At 46.4% G+C, this 19,406-nt stretch overlaps 3 protein-coding genes across 4 annotated transcripts; 2 read left to right on the top strand and 1 right to left on the bottom strand.

The window, feature by feature from the left end:
- Positions 1-446: 446 nt before the first annotated feature.
- On the bottom strand, positions 447-2,243 carry LOC120111543 (nucleosome assembly protein 1;2-like). 2 transcript variants are annotated; one of them, XR_005512748.1, is made up of 5 exons: positions 2,039-2,243; positions 1,771-1,948; positions 1,628-1,671; positions 1,083-1,355; positions 447-1,002 (listed from the first exon to the last, which is right to left on the bottom strand). XR_005512748.1 is itself a non-coding variant. In XM_039128786.1 (4 exons), the coding sequence occupies exons 1-4, from the start codon at positions 2,077-2,079 to the stop codon at positions 1,184-1,186; spliced, it is 435 nt and encodes a 144-aa protein (XP_038984714.1). In that variant the 5' UTR covers positions 2,080-2,243; the 3' UTR covers positions 447-1,183. The 2 variants fall into 2 exon arrangements, 1 of the variants encoding a protein (XP_038984714.1); XM_039128786.1 differs by having other exon boundaries at positions 447-1,355.
- A 6,633-nt stretch (positions 2,244-8,876) lies between these two features.
- Positions 8,877-9,696, top strand: LOC120111544 (18.1 kDa class I heat shock protein-like). The gene has a single exon (XM_039128787.1). It carries the CDS (start codon positions 8,980-8,982, stop codon positions 9,448-9,450), a length of 471 nt encoding a protein of 156 aa, XP_038984715.1. The 5' UTR covers positions 8,877-8,979; the 3' UTR covers positions 9,451-9,696.
- A 1,368-nt stretch (positions 9,697-11,064) lies between these two features.
- LOC120111545 (16.9 kDa class I heat shock protein 2-like) lies at positions 11,065-12,484 on the top strand. Its single transcript, XM_039128788.1, has one exon. It carries the CDS (start codon positions 11,800-11,802, stop codon positions 12,271-12,273), a length of 474 nt encoding a protein of 157 aa, XP_038984716.1. The 5' UTR covers positions 11,065-11,799; the 3' UTR covers positions 12,274-12,484.
- The last annotated feature ends 6,922 nt before the right edge of the window (positions 12,485-19,406 follow it).

Below are 19,406 nucleotides of genomic sequence, written 5' to 3' on the forward strand. Positions count from 1 at the left end.
GAGAGCTCCATCAAGAGTGCTGTATGAAGATTGGCCAAGCAACTTGCAGTAACTTTTGGGGGTGGTCTCCCTTAGAATCCAAATGGCCGCGATAACATTAAATACAAAGCATTGGCAATAGCATTGGCAATAGCATAACATTTGGAGTAACTTGCAGTAACTTGCAGTAACTTTTGGAGAGCAGCTGAACATAACATTGGCAATAGCATGAGGTAGGCCGCGATAACGAATCTCCAAAGCATTTTTATTGGCATATTATGAGAAATGACTAATAAGAGGAAGAGAATACAGTAGATGTGCCTGGGAGGGAAGAGAATATACTGGATGTCGATTCAAGGGGCATCCATGTTTCACAGTTCACAACAAAACTATTTGAATCAATTATTCTCCGTACTATTTTTTAACAAAAAAAAAATGCATCGTCTTGTTCTTATTTTTCCCTAAAATTCAAGACAATAATACCACAGCACAAAAAGGAATTACAAAATTCTCAAGACAGAATGGATGTAGGCATTCACCATAAACCATGGATCCCTCTACAACTTTGAGAAGGAACATAAATTACAGAAGCCTCTGCAGTACATTCAGAACCATGAAAGCATACTAGCATCATATTCAAAAATCAGGAAGGCACAATAATCATTATATATAAATATAACAATTAATAGTTCATCCGGGTATACGCTAGAAAGGCAGTACAAAAATCTTCCCCGACCAAAAAGGCATACAAATAATCTAACAACTGTCTCCCGCAAGGCGAGTAAAAGAATAAACTAAAGGTAGTATAAAAATGTCGAAGACACCAAAACTTCCTCTTCCTCATATTTTCCACATAAAACAACAGCATGGAATGAGAACGCATCACTTCACTTAGCCAACACCTGAAAACAGATACTTCAACCTACACTCTAGAAAGCCCGAAAAATACTTCATTCCAGAAAAGCCTTACTGCTGCTTGCACTCCGCGAGCCGATCCCCTTGTTGACCATCCCCTCCACTCTTCTGCAGTAAGATAACCATCATTTAGAATATAGATTAAGAACTATGCAGATTAAGATCAAGTGGGTGAGTAGATATCTCACCTTCTTTGTTGTAGCTGTCTGCTTGGGACAATAAAGCAGATCAAAAGTAAGCACACCATTCTCAAATATTTCAGACCTAAAAAGAGTAAAATTTAGAAATCTCAGACACATACCTTCTTCCTGGTCCTTCCTTCCTCTTCCTCTTCTTCTTCGTCATCCTCCCCATCTTCATCTTCATCATCCTCTTCTAAGTCCTCAAAATCATCCTCCTGAACAGCCTCCCCCGTGAACCACGAAACAGCATGAGGAATAATCTTGTCTCTGATAGTGGACCTGCAGGACAATGACACCACCCACTCAGCATCATCTAGGAGCATGCATGAGCTTACACAGTAATCAGAAGGCTTATCTCAATCCTGATCTTATAGGCAAATCATTATAAGAACTAGCAACCAAAATGTCAGAGATGAGATAATCAAAAACTGCCTCTGCAAATGTTAACTTGATTTTGTTTTTTTTCCATAATCAACACCTCCCTCTAACCTGTTTTTTCTTCAACCTGCAGTAGGTTTGGTTGGCTGCTTGAGGGAGAAAAAAGGGCTTACCCAATATCATAATCTTGCTCCATCTGACTCTGTAGCTGCTCAGCCTGTTCAAAGAGGCAAAAGATAAGCCATTGTTTTAATTTGATTTAGTCCTTATAGTTTCTTATTTTTCTCCAGGAAGGCAGGTAATGATGTCAACTTACAATGTCTTCATCGATATCCTCATCATCATCAGGGACTTGAGGTGGACTAAAGAAATTGAAAAAACTTTCACATTCTTCAGTTTTGGTAATGGGCTTGGCATTCTTTGAGCCCTTCTTTGGCTTCTTTTTCAGAAGCTTCTGAGTCAAGCACTTTCCTGGCAACCATTCAATTTCAGTCCTGCAACATATGAACAACGGCATGAGATTTTAAATAGAGAAGGAAAAACTTATAAGAAAAATATTTAGCAATAAATAGAAAAGAAAATACCCTATTGCTTTGTCTAGGACCGGTTCTTCATCATCAATCATATGATACGTTTTTGTCAGGATGGCATTCTTGAAATAAGGATTAGGATCAAAGAAAAACTCAAGCTTGAAACCCTTGGGATTATCTATTCTGCACCACTTGATATCCTTTAGATACTTGAGAGCTCCCTCATCACGCTCTTGAATCTGGAATCATCATAATCCAACTTTCATAAGTCATATATCCAATTTACAAGGAATAGAAGGAACAAAAGAAATGCATCATACTCTCATGAGGAATAGAAGGAACAAAAGAACAGAGGAATATCTTCAGAGGACTACAACCAAAGGTGAACATATAAAAGCATAATCATGAAAACTAACCTTAGAAACTGGTCTACATAAGGGGGTATACAAAATTGAAGGATTTAGATGATATAAGGGCATGACAAAATAATCAAAATTCTTTCGATTAAACATGGGTAAGAAAAAAAATTTACTTGAATTCATCATTGGCTAGAAAAGTGAAATGTTAGGTTTTATTACTGTATCAACATAAAGAAGGGCAATACAAAATTGAAGGGACTAAATGATATAAGGGCTTAACAAAATAATCAAAAATGCATTCAGCAAAAACGAGTAAGAAAATAAGAAGCATAGGCAATCTTTTTGTCTCCAGTGTCAGCAAGTTTTATCATATATTCATATTTGGAAGCCTGGACCACATTTTTTTGGTATGCATTCCTTGACATCATAAAGCAAACTTACAATCTCAGTGTAGCTGGTTTAGGACAAAGAAGCTAAGATAGGTTCTTCACCACAAGCAAAGGTCCGGCTAAAATTGAACTGACACCATTGTGCACATTAAACCTAGTCCTAATCATCTAGTCATTTAGTTTTTCAAAAACATTCCTCAAACTTAAAATCCCTATACCTGTTAAAGCTTTTGAACTTGCGATCACTTTCAAGCAAATTATATCCGTAGCATTTACTTGTTGCTATAAACAGTGTAATTCCTACTTACCAAAGGCTCAGCAGTACTTGTACCGTACTGCAATGTGCAATGCTAAAAGACTTTTAGTTTGGTCTTGATGGCCCTTGACTTATCTTGAAAAAAGTAATCCTGCTATATAAATAAATGGAATCAAACAGTCCTTATCACTCCCTCCAAGGGAGATCTCTGAAATGCTCATCGACATGGCAAAACATTACTAATAAGGTCTTGAAAACGAGAATAATTAAGGATGCCACATAGTCAACTTGAATAAGGCTAGTTTTCTACCAAAGGCCCAACAGACCCACACATATAGTTAAGAAAAATCCAATAATGTGTGTTTTCCCCTTCATCATTTATAACCTGTATCCACCTTTCCAGCTTTGATGTTTTTCTCTCCTGTTTCTTAACATCTACACTTCCTGTCTTCCAATACCAATGCTCTGTAATATGAAATAGAGTACTATAGCATAAAACAGAATATTTTTTTGGATGCACTTCATTTGAAAAAAATCTATAAGAGTTTCTGAAAGTAACATTCCTTCAGCTTGCTTGGTTGATCTATGAGAAATCATATACAAGAAACCTTCTGTCTTACCCCTAATCCCCTCACAAACTCTTCAACTCAACCCCTCTCCCATCCTCATTTGCAAGTCCAGCTTTCTTTCCGACCGCCACTTCGACCCATTTGTCCCTGCCAACAAGCTCATAGAGGACCTAGACATCTATGCCTTCTCCATCTCCCTTCAAATGCATGATAATGCTCCAAACATCAAAACCTGCAAACCCACAAAAGAAACTATTCTTTCTACTCTTTCACGCTGTTCACAGCAAATTTCAGAACCTGCCAAACGCACTATGAGATGAGCCATCTCGACCAGCTTATATACCCACAAGGCCAACTCTATACTTTCGCCAACCCAACCAATAACCTGCTTCAATCTTCAACAGTACAACTCAAAATTAGAGATCTAGATCCCACAAACTCAGATACCTTTTTGTGCCCTAGAATCAAACTTGAAGCCCTAACAACATCTAATGAGATCAATTTTACAGCCGGGGCGGAACATAACTTGGACCGCATCCTGCAATCAAAATTTCAGACGCATCTGCAGCTCATACACAGCCAACCAGAAAATAAATCACTCTCGGAATTGAATCGGTCTTCCCACAACCAGGGAAACGCCTAATCCGGCTCTAAACCAGAATTCGAAGGACAGGAATTTTACAAATAGAAAAGCTTAATCAATCCCTGATATGAGAACAAAAAAGGAGTAAGCTAGACCTCAAGCTCCTCACTTTTACCATATAACAAGATACATTATTTTTACTGTTCCACATAGCAGCAATTATAATCAAGATTCCCATCAGTATTCCAGGACACAAAAAAACTCTTAACACCTATTCCCCCATATATTTCCAAAAATAACTCATATTAATTTGAATGGACAAAAAATATTTGAACTACATGAATGAACAACACGGAACCCGATACTTTCCCGATTAAAATCCTCAGAAAAACCGAGAAACATCATTTGCCTAAGAAAGAAGTGCATACCTGAGATCAGAGAAGACAACGGCTCGCGAGCTTCAAACTCGGATCTCAACGCCGTTAATCTGTTCCAAAATCTTAACCCTTGTTCCCCAACAGCTCCGATGTGGTAATTAGCTTCGGAATCCAGCCACTGGTGATGCCTCTGGATCGATCCACTGTAACCCTGCGAAGATTGAAAGAAGGGAGGAAGAAAGGGTGAAGAATAAGAGGTGAGATTGGGTATGGGAATGCGGGGAGCAGCGAAGTGAGAGCAAACGATACCCTTACCGTGGCCCAAAAAACCCTAAAATTAAAGGCTGCTACCGTCCCAACTTGAAACCCTAGAGATGAATCCCCTTTTCTTTTCTTTCTTTTCCATAATGGAATTTTTTTTCTGGATATGGTACGAAGAACCGAATCCAGGGGCGCTTCGCCAGCTTCCCCTTTGTTTCCTCTCAAAGGCCCTGGGGTCGGTCGTTCGGCAACACGGAAGCTTTGCAGAAGGAGGCGGAGAAGGAGGAGAACAAGCGAGAAGAAGGGAGCGCAGAGAGGAGGAGAAAAATACCTCGGTTGGTCGGTCGGTCGGCGCCGGAGAGGAGGGAGGAGGAGAAGGGGTTGGAGTCGGACGGCCGGCACCGGAGAGGAGCAAGACGGAAGTGAACACGGAAGCTCGAGCAGCGCCGGAGAGGAGAAATAAGGGCTCGATCGGGGTCGGTCGCTGGGTTAGGGTGGTGTGCTCGCATTCGACGACGCTTATAAGCGTCGTTGTAGGTCTGGAAGAACAACAATGCGTAATAGCGTCGCCCTATAACCAATTCCCACGCTTCCGAGCGTGAGTTGGAAATATGGACTATGACGACGCTTAAAAGCGTCGTTTATTCCTCTGAATTGCCGACGCTTATGATAAGCGTCGGCAAAAGTACAAGGGGAGGCCAAATTTGCCGACGCTTTTCCATAGCGTCGGCATTGAAGCGTCGGCTTTGCTTCTTTCTTTTGTAGTGAATACACGCCCGCACGGATCCTCACACCATCATCTTTTTTTCGAATCATCTTTTTTTTTTTTTCCATGAGCTCTATCTATCGTATGCTCATCCGTGATTGGCCCACAATAAGAAGACTATAGGTATTTGGCTTTTTACGTGAAAGTATAAATAGCACAAAAATTCTGAAAAAAAAAGAACTCCCAAACCGCCATATCTATTAAATGACAGGAGAGGGAAAGCTTCATCTTTTCGAAGATTCAGCAAAAATTGCAAAAAAATATATTAAAAATCTAGTTAAAATCCGTAAAAAATCATTGAAAAATTCCAGTTATAGAATAAATTATAAATTGGACCGAAAGCAAATAAATTATTGGATAATGTCAGGAGACAACGAAGGGGTTTCTCTTGCCAGGATTATAAGTGAATTAGTGTGACTAGCAGAAATTAATTAGTACCATATATTGACTGTCTCTTGAATTTTGTTATGATTCTATAGAGATTCTTTATCATATTTTTTTCAAAATAATCGTAGGCATTAATTTTGATCTGGATGGTTACAATGAGTCCAAATCTGATCTGTAACAGCTTTTTTCGGACTCGTGTAACAGCGGCATGTATAGCGGATTATTTAAGCGGTTCTTTCCTTGCATATTTATTTTAAATCTGTAAAGTGGTTGAAGGTGCGACATGTGTCCCAAAAACAGGAAAAGATACACGGTTGGACCGAAAGCGTTGTGTGTCGCTATCATATTTTCCCCGCACGATGAAGAAAAGCTTGACCCACAACGGATAAGGTGGTTTGCCGATGGGCAATGCTGGTACTTTCTCTTCCATATTCGACTTGAAAGCTCTACATGAATGCTTATTTGCCTCAAAGGATTCAAATTTCTATGGAATTTCTACAAGTAGAAATATAGTTACTAGTTTCTCGGATGGCAAGGAGAATGGTTTTACAGATCTTGAGAGTGGACTCCTTGCTCGGAACTCGATAGCAGCACCCATCCCGCACGGAAGGTAATAAAAGATCAAGCTTGTGGATTAGTATCATGAGGACAGTTAGCTAGTGTTTGGTTTGTTGATGCTTTGGAGCTGTCAAGACTCGCTAATCTCATCTCCACCTAAAGATCGTGACATGCGAATAAATTGCTCTTACACGCCTAACATAGAAAACTAACCGGCCCAATGAAGTATAAAATCTAGCAGAAAAGTATGAATGTCTGACCAACACTCATAGTACTTAAAGGATGCAAGCAAACAGTAACAAACATCTGAGCCAAAGATTTTTTTCCTTTTTTTTGATATCTTTATTTCTCTTTCATCTTCTTTTTTTGGACTAGAATCGCACCTATGCACTGAACCTAATATCTCATATAGATTTCACCTCAATCTCCTTGTCAAACTTGGCATTGTCGGCCAAGTGGAACCGCTGGAGGAACTTGTTAGTTGTTACTGCTCCTCTCGACGCGGTGCCGCTTCTCGTTCTTCTCCTCCTTCTCTCTGCTACGCTTGCTGCTGGTCCGGAGGATATTCTTGCCCTCCTCCGCTTCTACTTTTACGTTCTCTTTCTTCACTCTATGGGGATCGGCTATGAAGATGTGGGCCTCCGGCGTCTCCTTCTATTCAATGCAGGTGTTGGAAAAAGTGGAAGTCTCACTGATGAAATTGGAGAGTGATTCAGGGAGAGAAGGAAAGACTCATTTGATTCAGGAGAAGAGGAAAGAGAAAAGTATGGCCAAGGAGAAAATGGAGAAATGTCTCATATTCCATTGAAATTTTTAAGGGAGAGATAGAAAATTAGTTTTTTTAATAAAAATAAGATTTTCATATTTTATGAAAATGAAAAATTCATATTGGACATAAAAAAATTTAATTCCATCCAATCGAAAATTAGAGATTTTTTTTTTTCCAAAAGTGCCTTTAAGCTTTTGCCTTTTAGATAAAATGAGGTAAAGTTTTCTTTATTAAGAGCATAATAGATATTTTATATATTTTTTTCAAAAAAATAAATGCTCAATCAAATATAAGTTATTCTGAAATATGCTACTTTTCTATAGTCAACTAAAAATATAAAATCTACTTTTCCAGCCATCATATACTGAATCATCAGCTTCCAGAAAAATATTCTAGTGAAGAAAATTTCTTCCTCTGAATCAAACAGTTCCGGAGAGTTTCAAATGGGAAATCTTAGAAGGGATCTTAAGAGGCTGAGAGAGAGAAGGGACCGAAGTTGTTGCTGCATCGGCTCAAGAATCTTGGAAGAGATCTGTATCTTTCATGTTGTGCAGTATTTAGGGTCGAGAGAGTGGGAATTTATTACCATGGAGCTACTTTGATTGGAGCTGAATATTGGAACAGATTATTGGTGATGGGAGGAAGCTTGGATCTCTGAAGGATTTATATAGCAAGAGATGGGTACGTACTGAAGTTTCTAGGCCGATGCTGTTTTTTTTTTTTGTGGGAGTGCAAAGAATGACTCGAACACACCCATGGCCAAAGGACGGACTTTTGGTGGGATTGGTTAGGATGGCTCTCGAACCCTCTCAAGGCCAGGAGGGGGGGGGGGGGGGGGGGGGGGGGGGGTGGGCAAGAGTGGTTTTTAAAATGCTTTATCCAAGAACAAAATAATGCTAAAAAGATGGGATTGAACTGCTAAAAGAATCTACAATGTATTCAATTCTTTTAATAACGGAACCGACATGGTTTACTGTGATGTAGAAATGACTCTGTTTGTATTGGATTCTATTTCGTGACAGTGAGACTCATCAACACAATATTGATTCTATCAGCAAAGTTTTTCTCAAACGAATTCCACCACAAAATATATATGCCCTTTTTTTGAATCTGTAACATAGGATCTTTATTTAATGTTTCAATTGGATTGCGAGAAACGAAGAACTTGGAGTATCTGAGTATCAGTGCTCCCCAAAACGAACATGGATACCAGAGTTCTAGAATCAGAATCAGTTTTGGTGAGCCATCAGTGTTGCACATTTATGAAAAGGAATTTAGCCATCCGTGACTGCAAGTTTTTTAGGACGAACGGAATTCACAGCCAGAGATAGCATCGAGACTTTTGTTACAAAAAAATAAAATGAATAAATAAGTAGATAAACCCCAAACTCAGGAAGAGAGACATGTGGACCGCATATTTTGGGCCCTATTCGGATAGCCCATCGCAAGCCCATGGGCCAGGGCAGAGCTAGAGAGGTGGTAGCGTCTTCTGGAAAGCTGTGGTTCGTGGTCGAGCATTCCAGAGCCATCCACGTGTCCCCGAGGCGGGTCCGCACTATGAAGTCCGGAGACTTCGAGACCTATCCATCCTGTATGGCTGTATCTATAAATTACCAGGACTGGGTGCAGATCATCGCATCGAGTAGAAGCCGTTCCAATTTGAGAAAGCATTTAAAATCCGAAGCAAATTTTCCACTGCCGACGAGCACAATCTAAGCAATATGTCGATCATCAGGCGGAGCAACGTCTTCGACCCCTTCTCCCTCGACGTCTGGGATCCTTTCCAGGGCTACCCTTTCGACACCTTCAGCTCCCTCGCGGAGTCTCGCCCCGGCTTCGTGAGCGAGACCTCCGCCTTCGCCAACACCCGCATCGACTGGAAGGAGACCCCGGAGGCGCACATCTTCAAAGCCGACCTCCCCGGGGTTAAGAAAGAGGAGGTGAAGGTGGAGGTAGAGGAGGACAGGGTCCTCCAGATCAGCGGCGAGCGCAGCAAGGAGAAAGAGGAGAAGAACGACAAGTGGCACCGCGTCGAGAGGAGCAGCGGAAAATTCCTCCGGCGGTTCCGGCTGCCGGAGGACGCCAAGGTGGAACAGGTGAAAGCATCGATGGAAAACGGGGTTTTAACGGTGACCGTGCCCAAAGAGGCGGTGAAGAAGCCCGAGATGAAGTCCATTGAGATATCTGGCTGAAGTGCGAAAATCTGGGTCCGAAAGTATAGAGACGTAGTATTCTCCTTGAATAAGGCCATGGAGATCGCCAGGTGCCATGTTGCCAAAAGTGTGCGCTTCCTGTTTTTTTTTTTTTGCCTTTCTAAGGGCTGGTCATCGGCGTGTAATTATAGTGTTTGCCGAGTAAAGATTGTTTTGGTTTTGTCTTGGTACTGTACGGTTGCCTTTTTAATATAATGGAAAATAATCTGTGCTTTCCGAATATCATCCTTAATTTGAAGGCTTTTTCCGACGATTTAATAGGAGAACGCCACCACATGGATGTGGTGTATGGTTCACATAAATAAGCGATAAAATTGAAACGAAATTTTAATTTTTATTTCATTCAATTTGTTGGTCTTACAATAAATTTATTGAGATTTATGAGGACCGTATTGTTTTGATTGATGTGTTTGTAAGGATTATCAAATTTAATGTGAAAGGGATCACTAAACTTAATAAGAAACATCTCTGGCTTTTACATTTTTTGTTTTTTTGGATATTTAGAAGGGTTATTAATGGGGAATATTTTGGTCACTTCTGTTCAGATTCATTGTTTCGAAAAGTTAGTATCCCAAATTTTTAGAAATTATAGTTTAGTATTGGAAATTTTTTAAAAAAATTAAATATTTTTTTAAGATCTATAATTTTAGGTTAATATTATAAGAATTAAATTTAGGTGAAATTTTATTATTTAGGCTTCGAAAAGAAATAGTTAATTTTTTATATAGAATTTTGATGAAGCTCATTTTTAGAAAAAAAAATCAAACAGATGTAAAATTTTATCTTCTTAAATTTATTAATTATATTTATTTTAAAATATTTTATATTATTTAAACTAAAAAAATTAATTTAAATTGTTACGACCTCACTATTATTATAAATAGAATTTATATATCTTAATTTAAAAGCTAAAGAAAGATCAATAAAAAAATTAAAATTTTAATTTAGAGATTTTTTTTTAATGAAAGATTCAAGTTGAGCAAGCTGATTTTTTTTTTCTTTCGGACCAGATCAATTCAAAAGTTACATTTTTCTTAGAGTGAAGATTGAATTCTTAAATAAAAAAATAATCTAATTAGTAACCTTTCTAATGTACAAAATAATAGGTGATATACATGATATAAGTCATTTATTCTTAATTATGATATAAAATAAAATAAGTAATTTAACTAATATCTAACCAATAAAAATAATGGTCATGATGTCAAAACTTAAAAGTATCAAATAGCATATATTTTAATAATATATTAATTATTAATTAAATCCTCATGTTGTGGGAATTGCTATTTGAAATAATTTATATTTATATTCAAATTATTGAAAAAATAACAATATGTTATACAAATACTAAGAAATATAATTCAAGAAATATATGGAGATGAAGATATATAATAGACATTTAGGAAAATCAAGAGCAATAGAAGATCTCATTAAAATACTAGAAATATAAATTTTGAAGTTACTAAAAATGACAATGTATGAATAAAATAAGAATAAAAAAGTTTAATAAAAATATATAAATAAATTTTAAAATTTAATAATTATTGGATAGGAATGATGCAAAAATGATTAAAAATAGAAAGTAAAAAATATATATTATAAAAAACTTAAAAATCACAATAATAAACAGAAGGTTGCAAGTGAGCTGATAGGCTTTGGGTTCTCTCTCTATTTATTTTGCTTCTTTTATGTTCTTTCCCTTCTCTGTCAATTACATTATGTCCCATAACTTCCCCTTTTCTAGTTTTGTCGTTTGAAAAAAAAAGATTTATTTCTAAGTGATCTTAAATTTTTCTTGATATATAGTTTTACTAACTTGTACTTTTCTCCATTTTGCAATTGTAGAATCACGCGTCCCTTTCTTGCCAAATTCTTCCTCATCCTACCTCTAAGACTAAAGAGCATGAACCGTTAGATGCTAGAAGTTACTCGGCGGGAGCTGCTAAATGGCAAATACCCATCTGGGCCAAGGATGGAAACGTGGTCGATCCATGAATGAAACCCAGGTCCAGGGTACGAAAACCAGCGATCCCTACGCCATCAGATGGCACTTGAAACGGGCCCATGGGCCAAAAAGCCGGGCCAGCCCCAGGATTTCCTTGTCAACTAGAGGCTTCCGGAATTCTGGCGTTGCTTCGCGCTCCTACACGCATGGAGAATATTAGGAAGAGCGGAAACTGGAAACTTCAAGACCTCTCCTCCTCCTCACTTATAAATACTCCAGTATCCGATCCCGAACACATCATCGAGAAGCCATTCAACGTCTCCAAGTGAAGAGATCCATAGCCAAATTTCTTGTCGCCAACCGATAGAGTTTCATTTAGAAGAATGTCGATTGTCAGGCGGAGCAACATCTTCGACCCCTTCTCCCTCGACGTCTGGGATCCTTTCCACAGCTTCCCTTTCGACACCTTCCGCGCCCTCGCGGAGTCCCGCCCCAGCTTCGTCAGCGAGACCTCCGCCTTCGCCAACACCCGCATCGACTGGAAGGAGACCCCGGAGGCCCACATCTTCAAAGCCGACCTCCCCGGGGTTAAGAAAGAGGAGGTGAAGGTGGAGGTAGAGGAGGGCAGGGTCCTCCAGATCAGCGGCGAGCGCAGCAAGGAGAAAGAGGAGAAGAACGACAAGTGGCACCGCGTCGAGAGAAGCAGCGGCAAATTCCTCCGGCGGTTTCGGCTGCCGGAGAATGCCAAGGTGGACCGGGTGGAGGCGTCCATGGAGAACGGGGTGCTGACGGTGACCGTGCCGAAAGAAGAGGAGAAGAAGAAGCCCGAGGTGAAAGCCATCGAAATCTCTGGCTGAATTCATGCAAGAAGCGGTGCATTCTAGAGGCGTTCGTTGGTGATGCTGCAGCCTCTTTCTTTCGAGGGAATAACGAGTATGTGTCGTTGTATAAGTGTTTGCATGTGTTAGCGCGCCTTCTTGTCTCTGAACGTCTGTTGAAGGGTATCTAATTTAGTCGTTTGCCGCTTTGCAATGAAATAAGAAGAGTCTTTGCGAATTTACTTGGATATTTTATCTCCCTCTTTTTGAATGAAAGCATGATTTCTGTTGCTGAAAATTGGACCCGGGGGCAACCTTCGGTCGAGGAGAGGGAACGACTGTTAGTCCTCACGGCGGGGCGGCGGTCTGTCGGCGGGCGGCGTCCTCCGTCCAGGGCGGTCGGAGAGAGGGAACAGCAGGTCCTCGCAGCGGGGCGACGATCCGTTGGCTGGTGGCGTCCTCCGTCCGGGCCGGTCGGAGAGAAGGAACAGCAGGTCCTCGTAGCGGGGCGGCGATCCGTTGGCTGGCGGCGTCCTCCGTCCGGGTGCCTGCACACGAACCGGTGGCCGGGTTCTCCGGCGCCGGCCCTCCGACGCTCAAGTCAGGGAGGGGGCAAATAGTGGGGAGAAGGAGATAAACGGTGATTTTTGGGTGTATGAATGTTTTTTCCTCCCTCCTCTTGAGAGGCCAAGGCTCCCTTTTATATGCGGGGGTCGGTTTACCTGTGATGTAACAGGGCGAGGCCGTAGTACGGCTTGGCATGTTGTTCAGGTCGGCGCTCGGTCAGGCGAATCATTGCACTGATGTCGGCGGTATGGCCGAGATCAGAGACTTATCATAGTCGACTAGACCCTGCTGGGTCGATTTGCCGTGGAGAGCTGGGGATCCGTAGATGTCAGGAGCCATGCGCATTTATTGTGGAGTAAGTCGGAGATCCGCATTTATTATGGAGTAAGCCGGAGATCCGCATTTATTGTTGAGTGTGCCGGAAGATTACAGCGGCCATGCGCAATAAATGCCGGAGGGGTGTTAGAGTACGGTCCTCGGACATCGGGGTTTCTCTTAGGTCGGAGGTTTCGGGGTCGGTCGTCTTGTGGCCGAGCGTTCCGAGGTCGGACGCTGACTTCGGCTGTCCGGGGTCGGAGGTTGTACGGCTTCTTAGGGGCATTTATGTCATTTGGGGGGAAACTTTATTCCCCCCAACACTACCCCCCGACTTCCGAGTTCGAGCGGCTTGTGGGGCTCGGACGTGGGAAGTAAAGTCTGTCACTAAGGTTGGGGGGAAGGTCTCGCCCGCCCCCTTGTGCTAGAACCTTGGCTAACCGCCTCGACGACCTCTAACTTCGTATTTTAATCTTTGGGCTGCTTAACGGAGCTGCCCTTTTCCCTGGCTATATCTTAGCCTTCTCGGATTCCAGTCGTCTCGACCAAAGGGAGCTCCGAGCTTAGGTTTCTAGAAAATTTCTCTAAGTCCTATAACTCGGATCTTAGAGTCGTGGGAGTTGCCACGTTTGGCCTTTAGGAAAATCTTAAGGCACCGAGGTCGGGCCTTAGCCCTTCAAGTGGGACCGGAATAGGTCTATTCGTGCCGCTATTCGGGGAGTTTAGTCGGGTTTCCGAACTCAACTCCGAACCTCTCATAGGGAGCGCGGGCTAATAAACAAGTTATTGCCGAAGGTTTTCATAGTTATCGTCCTCGGACCCTGCCGAGATTTCGGTGAACAAGGCTGGGATTCCCAAAGATCGCCTTGGTACCTGTGCTTGGCTGGTACATTCGTGGCTGGGACCACTTTCCCAGCTGGACGTCGGAGTTTACTTAGAAGAGCCGAGTTGGGCCCTACTTTATGAAGCCTTAGTACGGATTACGGAGACTTGACGAACAGAGCAGGCATAATGAGGTTGGGAGGTCGGTCTTAAGCCGACCCAGCGAAGAAGCCCGGCTTTGGGGCAAAATAAGACTCCAACATTGGACGAGATCCCGCTCGGCAATATGTAGATAAAATTTGACAAGGAGGGCGTCTAGTTGGGTGTACCTCTTGCATTCTCGGGGTCATGCTTCGCATGGTGGAGTAGGTCGCTTCCCTTCCTCGTCGACCTCCGGAGTCATTTTTGACTTGTAAAAGGGGCTCGGGCTTCCCATGGACCCGGCGACTCCTGCCGGAGTTGAGAGGATCTGGGGAGGCTCTGTTGATTTGGAGCCCTTTTTGAGATCGAGGGGGCTTAAGACCCCATGGTCGGACCTCGGAGCACCTCAGCCTTGGTCGAGGGATCTCACATCAGGTCGGCGGGTTCGTGGACGCCTTGCTGACCTGTGATACCTCCCGAGGTCGAGGGAGTCTGGTTCTCTACAGTCGACCCTCGGGGCATCCCGACCTTAGTCGAGGGATCGTTCGTCAGGTCGGCTGGTCTGGGCACGCTCTACCGACCGGCGACGCTTCCCGAGGTCGAGGGAGTCTGGTTCTCTACGGTCGACCCTCGGGGCATCCCGACCTTAGTCGAGGGATCGCTCGCTTCGGGGATCGGGGATCGTCGACCGCTCCCGGGGGTCCACTTTGTGGCGCCCCGGGTGGAGCCACCCTTTCCACCCCTCACGGCGCCTTCCCGAGGTCGAGGGAGTCTGGTTCTCTACGGTCGACCCTCGGGGCATCCCGACCTTAGTCGAGGGATCGTTCGTCAGGTCGGCTGGTCTGGGCACGCTCTACCGACCGGCGACGCTTCCCGAGGTCGAGGGAGTCTGGTTCTCTACGGTCGACCCTCGGGGCATCCCGACCTTAGTCGAGGGGTCCCTCGCCTCGGGGATCGGGGATCGTCGACCGCTCCCGGGGGTCCACTTTGTGGCGCCCCGGGTGAAGCCACCCTTTCCACCCCTCACGGCGCCTTCCCGAGGTCGAGGGAGTCTGGTTCTCTACGGTCGACCCTCGGGGCATCCCGACCTTAGTCGAGGGATCGTTCGTCAGGTCGGCTGGTCTGGGCACGCTCTACCGACCGGCGACGCTTCCCGAGGTCGAGGGAGTCTGGTTCTCTACGGTCGACCCTCGGGGCATCCCGACCTTAGTCGAGGGATCGCTCGCTTCGGGGATCGGGGATCGTCGACCGCTCCCGGGGGTCCACTTTGTGGCGCCCCGGGTGGAGCCACCCTTTCCACCCCTCACGGCGCCTTCCCGAGGTCGAGGGAGTCTGGTTCTCTACGGTCGACCCTCGGGGCATCCCGACCTTAGTCGAGGGATCGTTCGTCAGGTCGGCTGGTCTGGGCACGCTCTACCGACCGGCGACGCTTTCCGAGGTCGAGGGAGTCTGGTTCTCTACGGTCGACCCTCGGGGCATCCCGGCCTTAGTCGAGGGATCGCTCGCTTCGGGGATCGGGGATCGTCGACCGCTCCCGGGGGTCCACTTTGTGGCGCCCCGGGTGGAGCCACCCTTTCCACCCCTCACGGCGCCTTCCCGAGGTCGAGGGAGTCTGGTTCTCTACGGTCGACCCTCGGGGCATCCCGACCTTAGTCGAGGAGGCGCTACGGGGGGCCGCGAAGGTACTACCCCGTTGTTGGTGTCGAGCGCCACGGGGGACTGCGAAGGTACTACCCCGTCTTTCCGAAGTGTCGAGGGGTCTGGGCACGCACTGTCGACACTCGGGGCATCTCGACCTTAGTCGAGGAATCTTGCACCAGTCGATGTTTCACCGTCCTGCGATTCTTCCCGAGGTCGAGGGAGTTTGGGACTCTACGGTCGAGCCTCGAGGCATCCCGATTTTGGCCGGGGGATCTGAGGATCACAGACGACCCAATATTAGAAGAGGATTACAGTCATCAAAATGAGAGAAATATTTGCAGAAAAAGGAGCTGAGTCCATTATCCTGATTATCTTGAACCCCTTGGGGTTTCACTGGTAGTACATTCGTAAATTCTCGGAGTTCCAGCTTCGTGGGATCAGAGTCCCTTCCAGGGACTTCAATTTGTACGCCCCTGGCCGTTGTACCCGGGCGATTTGATACGGTCCTTCCCAGTTTGGGGCGAGCTTTCCTTGCTCGGTTGGTTGAGAAGCCTCGGCTTTCCTGAGGACGAGGTCCCCTACCTTGAAGAGCTTGGGCTTAACTCTGGAGTTGTAGTATTGAGCCGTTCGCTGTTGATATCTCGCCATGCGCACCCGGGCGACCTCTCTTGTCTCTTCGACGAGGTCCAAATTGCTCCTGAGCTGGGAAGAATTGGTATCGGGGTCGTAATGCTCCACCCTCAGAGAAGGCAAGCCGATCTCCAATGGGATGACGGCCTCAGTGCCGTATGCTAAGTTGAAGGGGGTTTCTCCCGTGGGCAGTCGGAACGTGGTCCGGTACGCCCAAAGGACATTGTACAAGTCCTCGACCCACTGTCCTTTGGACCGATCAAGCCTAGCTTTGAGTCCCTGCAAAATAGTTCGGTTAGTTACCTCAGTTTCCCCGTTTGTCTGGGGGTGGGCAACCGAGGTGAAGCGATGATCAATGCCGAGCTCAGAGCAAAACTCCCTGAAATGAACATTGTCAAATTGTCGACCATTGTCGGATATAAGGATACGGGGTAGTCCGAATCGGCAGATTATAGACTTCCACACGAAGTCCCGCATCTTTTGCTCGGTGATCCGGGCAACGGGTTCGGCCTCGACCCATTTGGTGAAGTAGTCGATGGAGACGACCAGGAACTTTCTCTGTCCGGTGGCCAGGGAAAAGGGCCCCAGGATGTCGATCCCCCATTGGGCAAACGGCCAGGGGGCGATGATGGAGGTCAGCAGAGCTGAAGGTCGGCGCTGGATATTGGTTGGCACCGATCACACTTGCGGACGAAATCCGTTGCGTCCTTCTGGAGTGTGGGCCAGTAGTATCCCTGCCGCAGGATCTTATGGGCTAAGGCTCGACCCCCCAGGTGATTTCCGCAGATCCCTTCATGGACCTCTCGGAGGGCGTAATCCGCCTCGGAGGGGCGGAGGCATCTGAGAAGGGGAGAAGTAAATGATTGTCGATAGAGTTTATTCTCGTACAAGACATACCGGGGAGCCTGGCGCTTGATTCGGCGAGCCTCCGTCTCGTCATGAGGTAGAGTTCCGTCCTGAAGATAGCAGACGAGCCCGTCGATCCAGCTTGGCTCGGAGTCGATGCACATAGTGGGCTCGGGTTCCTCCGTGCTGGGGACCCGAAGATACTCGAGCGCTGTTCCCTTGGGAAGCTCGCTCATGCGGGAGGTGGCCAGTTTGGATAGCTGGTCTGCCCTGAGGTTTTCCGCTCTGGGAATATACTGAATATTGAAAGAATTTAGGGCAGATGTGAGTTTCCGCACCTTTTGGAGATACTTTTGCATGGATGGCTCTTTAGCTTCAAAATCTCCTTGGACCTGGTTCACCACCAGCTGGGAGTCGCTAAAGGCCGTCAGGTCTCCCACTTTTAGTTCTTTCGCCAGCTTGAGCCCGGCGATGAGAGCCTCATACTCGGCCTCGTTGTTTGAGGCCGGGAACTCGAGGCGCAGAGCTTGCTCGGCCACCACTCCATCTGGACTGGTGAGGATAAGTCCGGCCCCGCTGCCCCCCGCCTGGAGGCGACTGCCTCCTCGGCCTTGGCGTACTTCCGGGCTCGGGCCAGCATTTCGGTGAAGTCGGCCGGGAAGCTCTTCTCGATGGAGAAGAGGAATCGGTAGGAGCGGACCCCAGTCTTCAGAGCCGACATGGCTATCGACTGGTCTAGCTCGCGAACCTCCCATGTGGCGGCGGTAAAGCGGTCCAGGTACTCTTTGAGGGACTCCCCCTCCTTCTGCTTGATGTCCAGGAGGGAGTCTGATGTTCGTCGCTGGCGCCGGCTGGCAGCAAAGTTGGTGGCGAACTGCCTGCCGAGCTGCTCGAAAGAGGACACCGTGTTCGGCTTCAGACCAGAGAACCAAAGCCGAGCGGTCCCTCGGAGGGTTGCTGGGAAGGCCTTGCAGAGTATGGCCTCCGAGGACCCTTGTAGGGCCATGAGGGCCCGATAACTCTCCAAGTGGTCGAGGGGGTCGGTGATTCCGCTGTAGGGCTCCACCTGAGGCATTTTGAACCTCGCGGGAACTGGCTCGTCCTCGATCTGGCGGGAGAAGGGGGACTTGGTAGTGAACTCAAAGTCCCCTTCCTGTCTTGCCTTCTTGCTGTGGAGTGCCGCAATCTGGCGCTCCAGATGCTCGACTTTTCGGTCGAGCTCCCCCACCCGTGGGATTGTCGCTGTGGTTTGCGCCAGCTCACGGTAATCCGGGGCTGACTCCGCCTCAGAAAGTTGGGGTCTCCGGTCGAAACCTTCTCCCGGTAACTCTCTCCGGGGAGAGGCTCGTTCTCCATTGTTGGCTCTGGAGGAGCCATGCAAATTTTGGCTGGAGAGAACCGGGCCGTTGGGGAGACACTCCGGCGGGGCCTGGGCCTGCGGGGGAAGTGCCGGTAAAGCCTCCACGCGCCGCAGGCCCTGAACGGCGGCGGCCAGGGCCTGGACTTGCTGTGCCAGGGCGTTGAACTGTTCCGGCTGGACCTGAGGAGCTGGGTCAGCCGGAGTTGGAGAATTCTGGACGGAGTGTCCAGGACTTTGCGGGGGACGCCGGGAGACGTTAGAGGTTCCCTTACTTCTCAACTTCATGACTGCTACTCGGTCCCTTCCTCTAGCGCCAACTGTTGCTGGAAATTGGACCCGGGGGCAACCTTCGGTCGAGGAGAGGGAACGACTGTTAGTCCTCACGGCGGGGCGGCGGTCTATCGGCGGGCGGCGTCCTCCGTCCAGGGCGGTCGGAGAGAGGGAACAGCAGGTCCTCGCAGCGGGGCGACGATCCGTTGGCTGGCGGCGTCCTCCGTCCGGGCCGGTCGGAGAGAAGGAACAGCAGGTCCTCGCAGCGGGGCGGCGATCCGTTGGCTGGCGGCGTCCTCCGTCCGGGTGCCTGCACACGAACCGGTGGCCGGGTTCTCCGGCGCCGGCCCTCCGACGCTCAAGTCAGGGAGGGGGCAAATAGTGGGGAGAAGGAGATAAACGGTGATTTTTGGGTGTATGAATGTTTTTTCCTCCCTCCTCTTGAGAGGCCAAGGCTCCCTTTTATATGCGGGGGTCGGTTTACCTGTGATGTAACAGGGCGAGGCCGTAGTACGGCTTGGCATGTTGTTCAGGTCGGCGCTCGGTCAGGCGAATCATTGCACTGATGTCGGCGGTATGG

This window comes from Phoenix dactylifera, chromosome 8 (assembly GCF_009389715.1).
Source record: "Phoenix dactylifera cultivar Barhee BC4 chromosome 8, palm_55x_up_171113_PBpolish2nd_filt_p, whole genome shotgun sequence".
In the NCBI taxonomy this organism is placed as follows: Eukaryota; Viridiplantae; Streptophyta; class Magnoliopsida; order Arecales; family Arecaceae; genus Phoenix; species Phoenix dactylifera.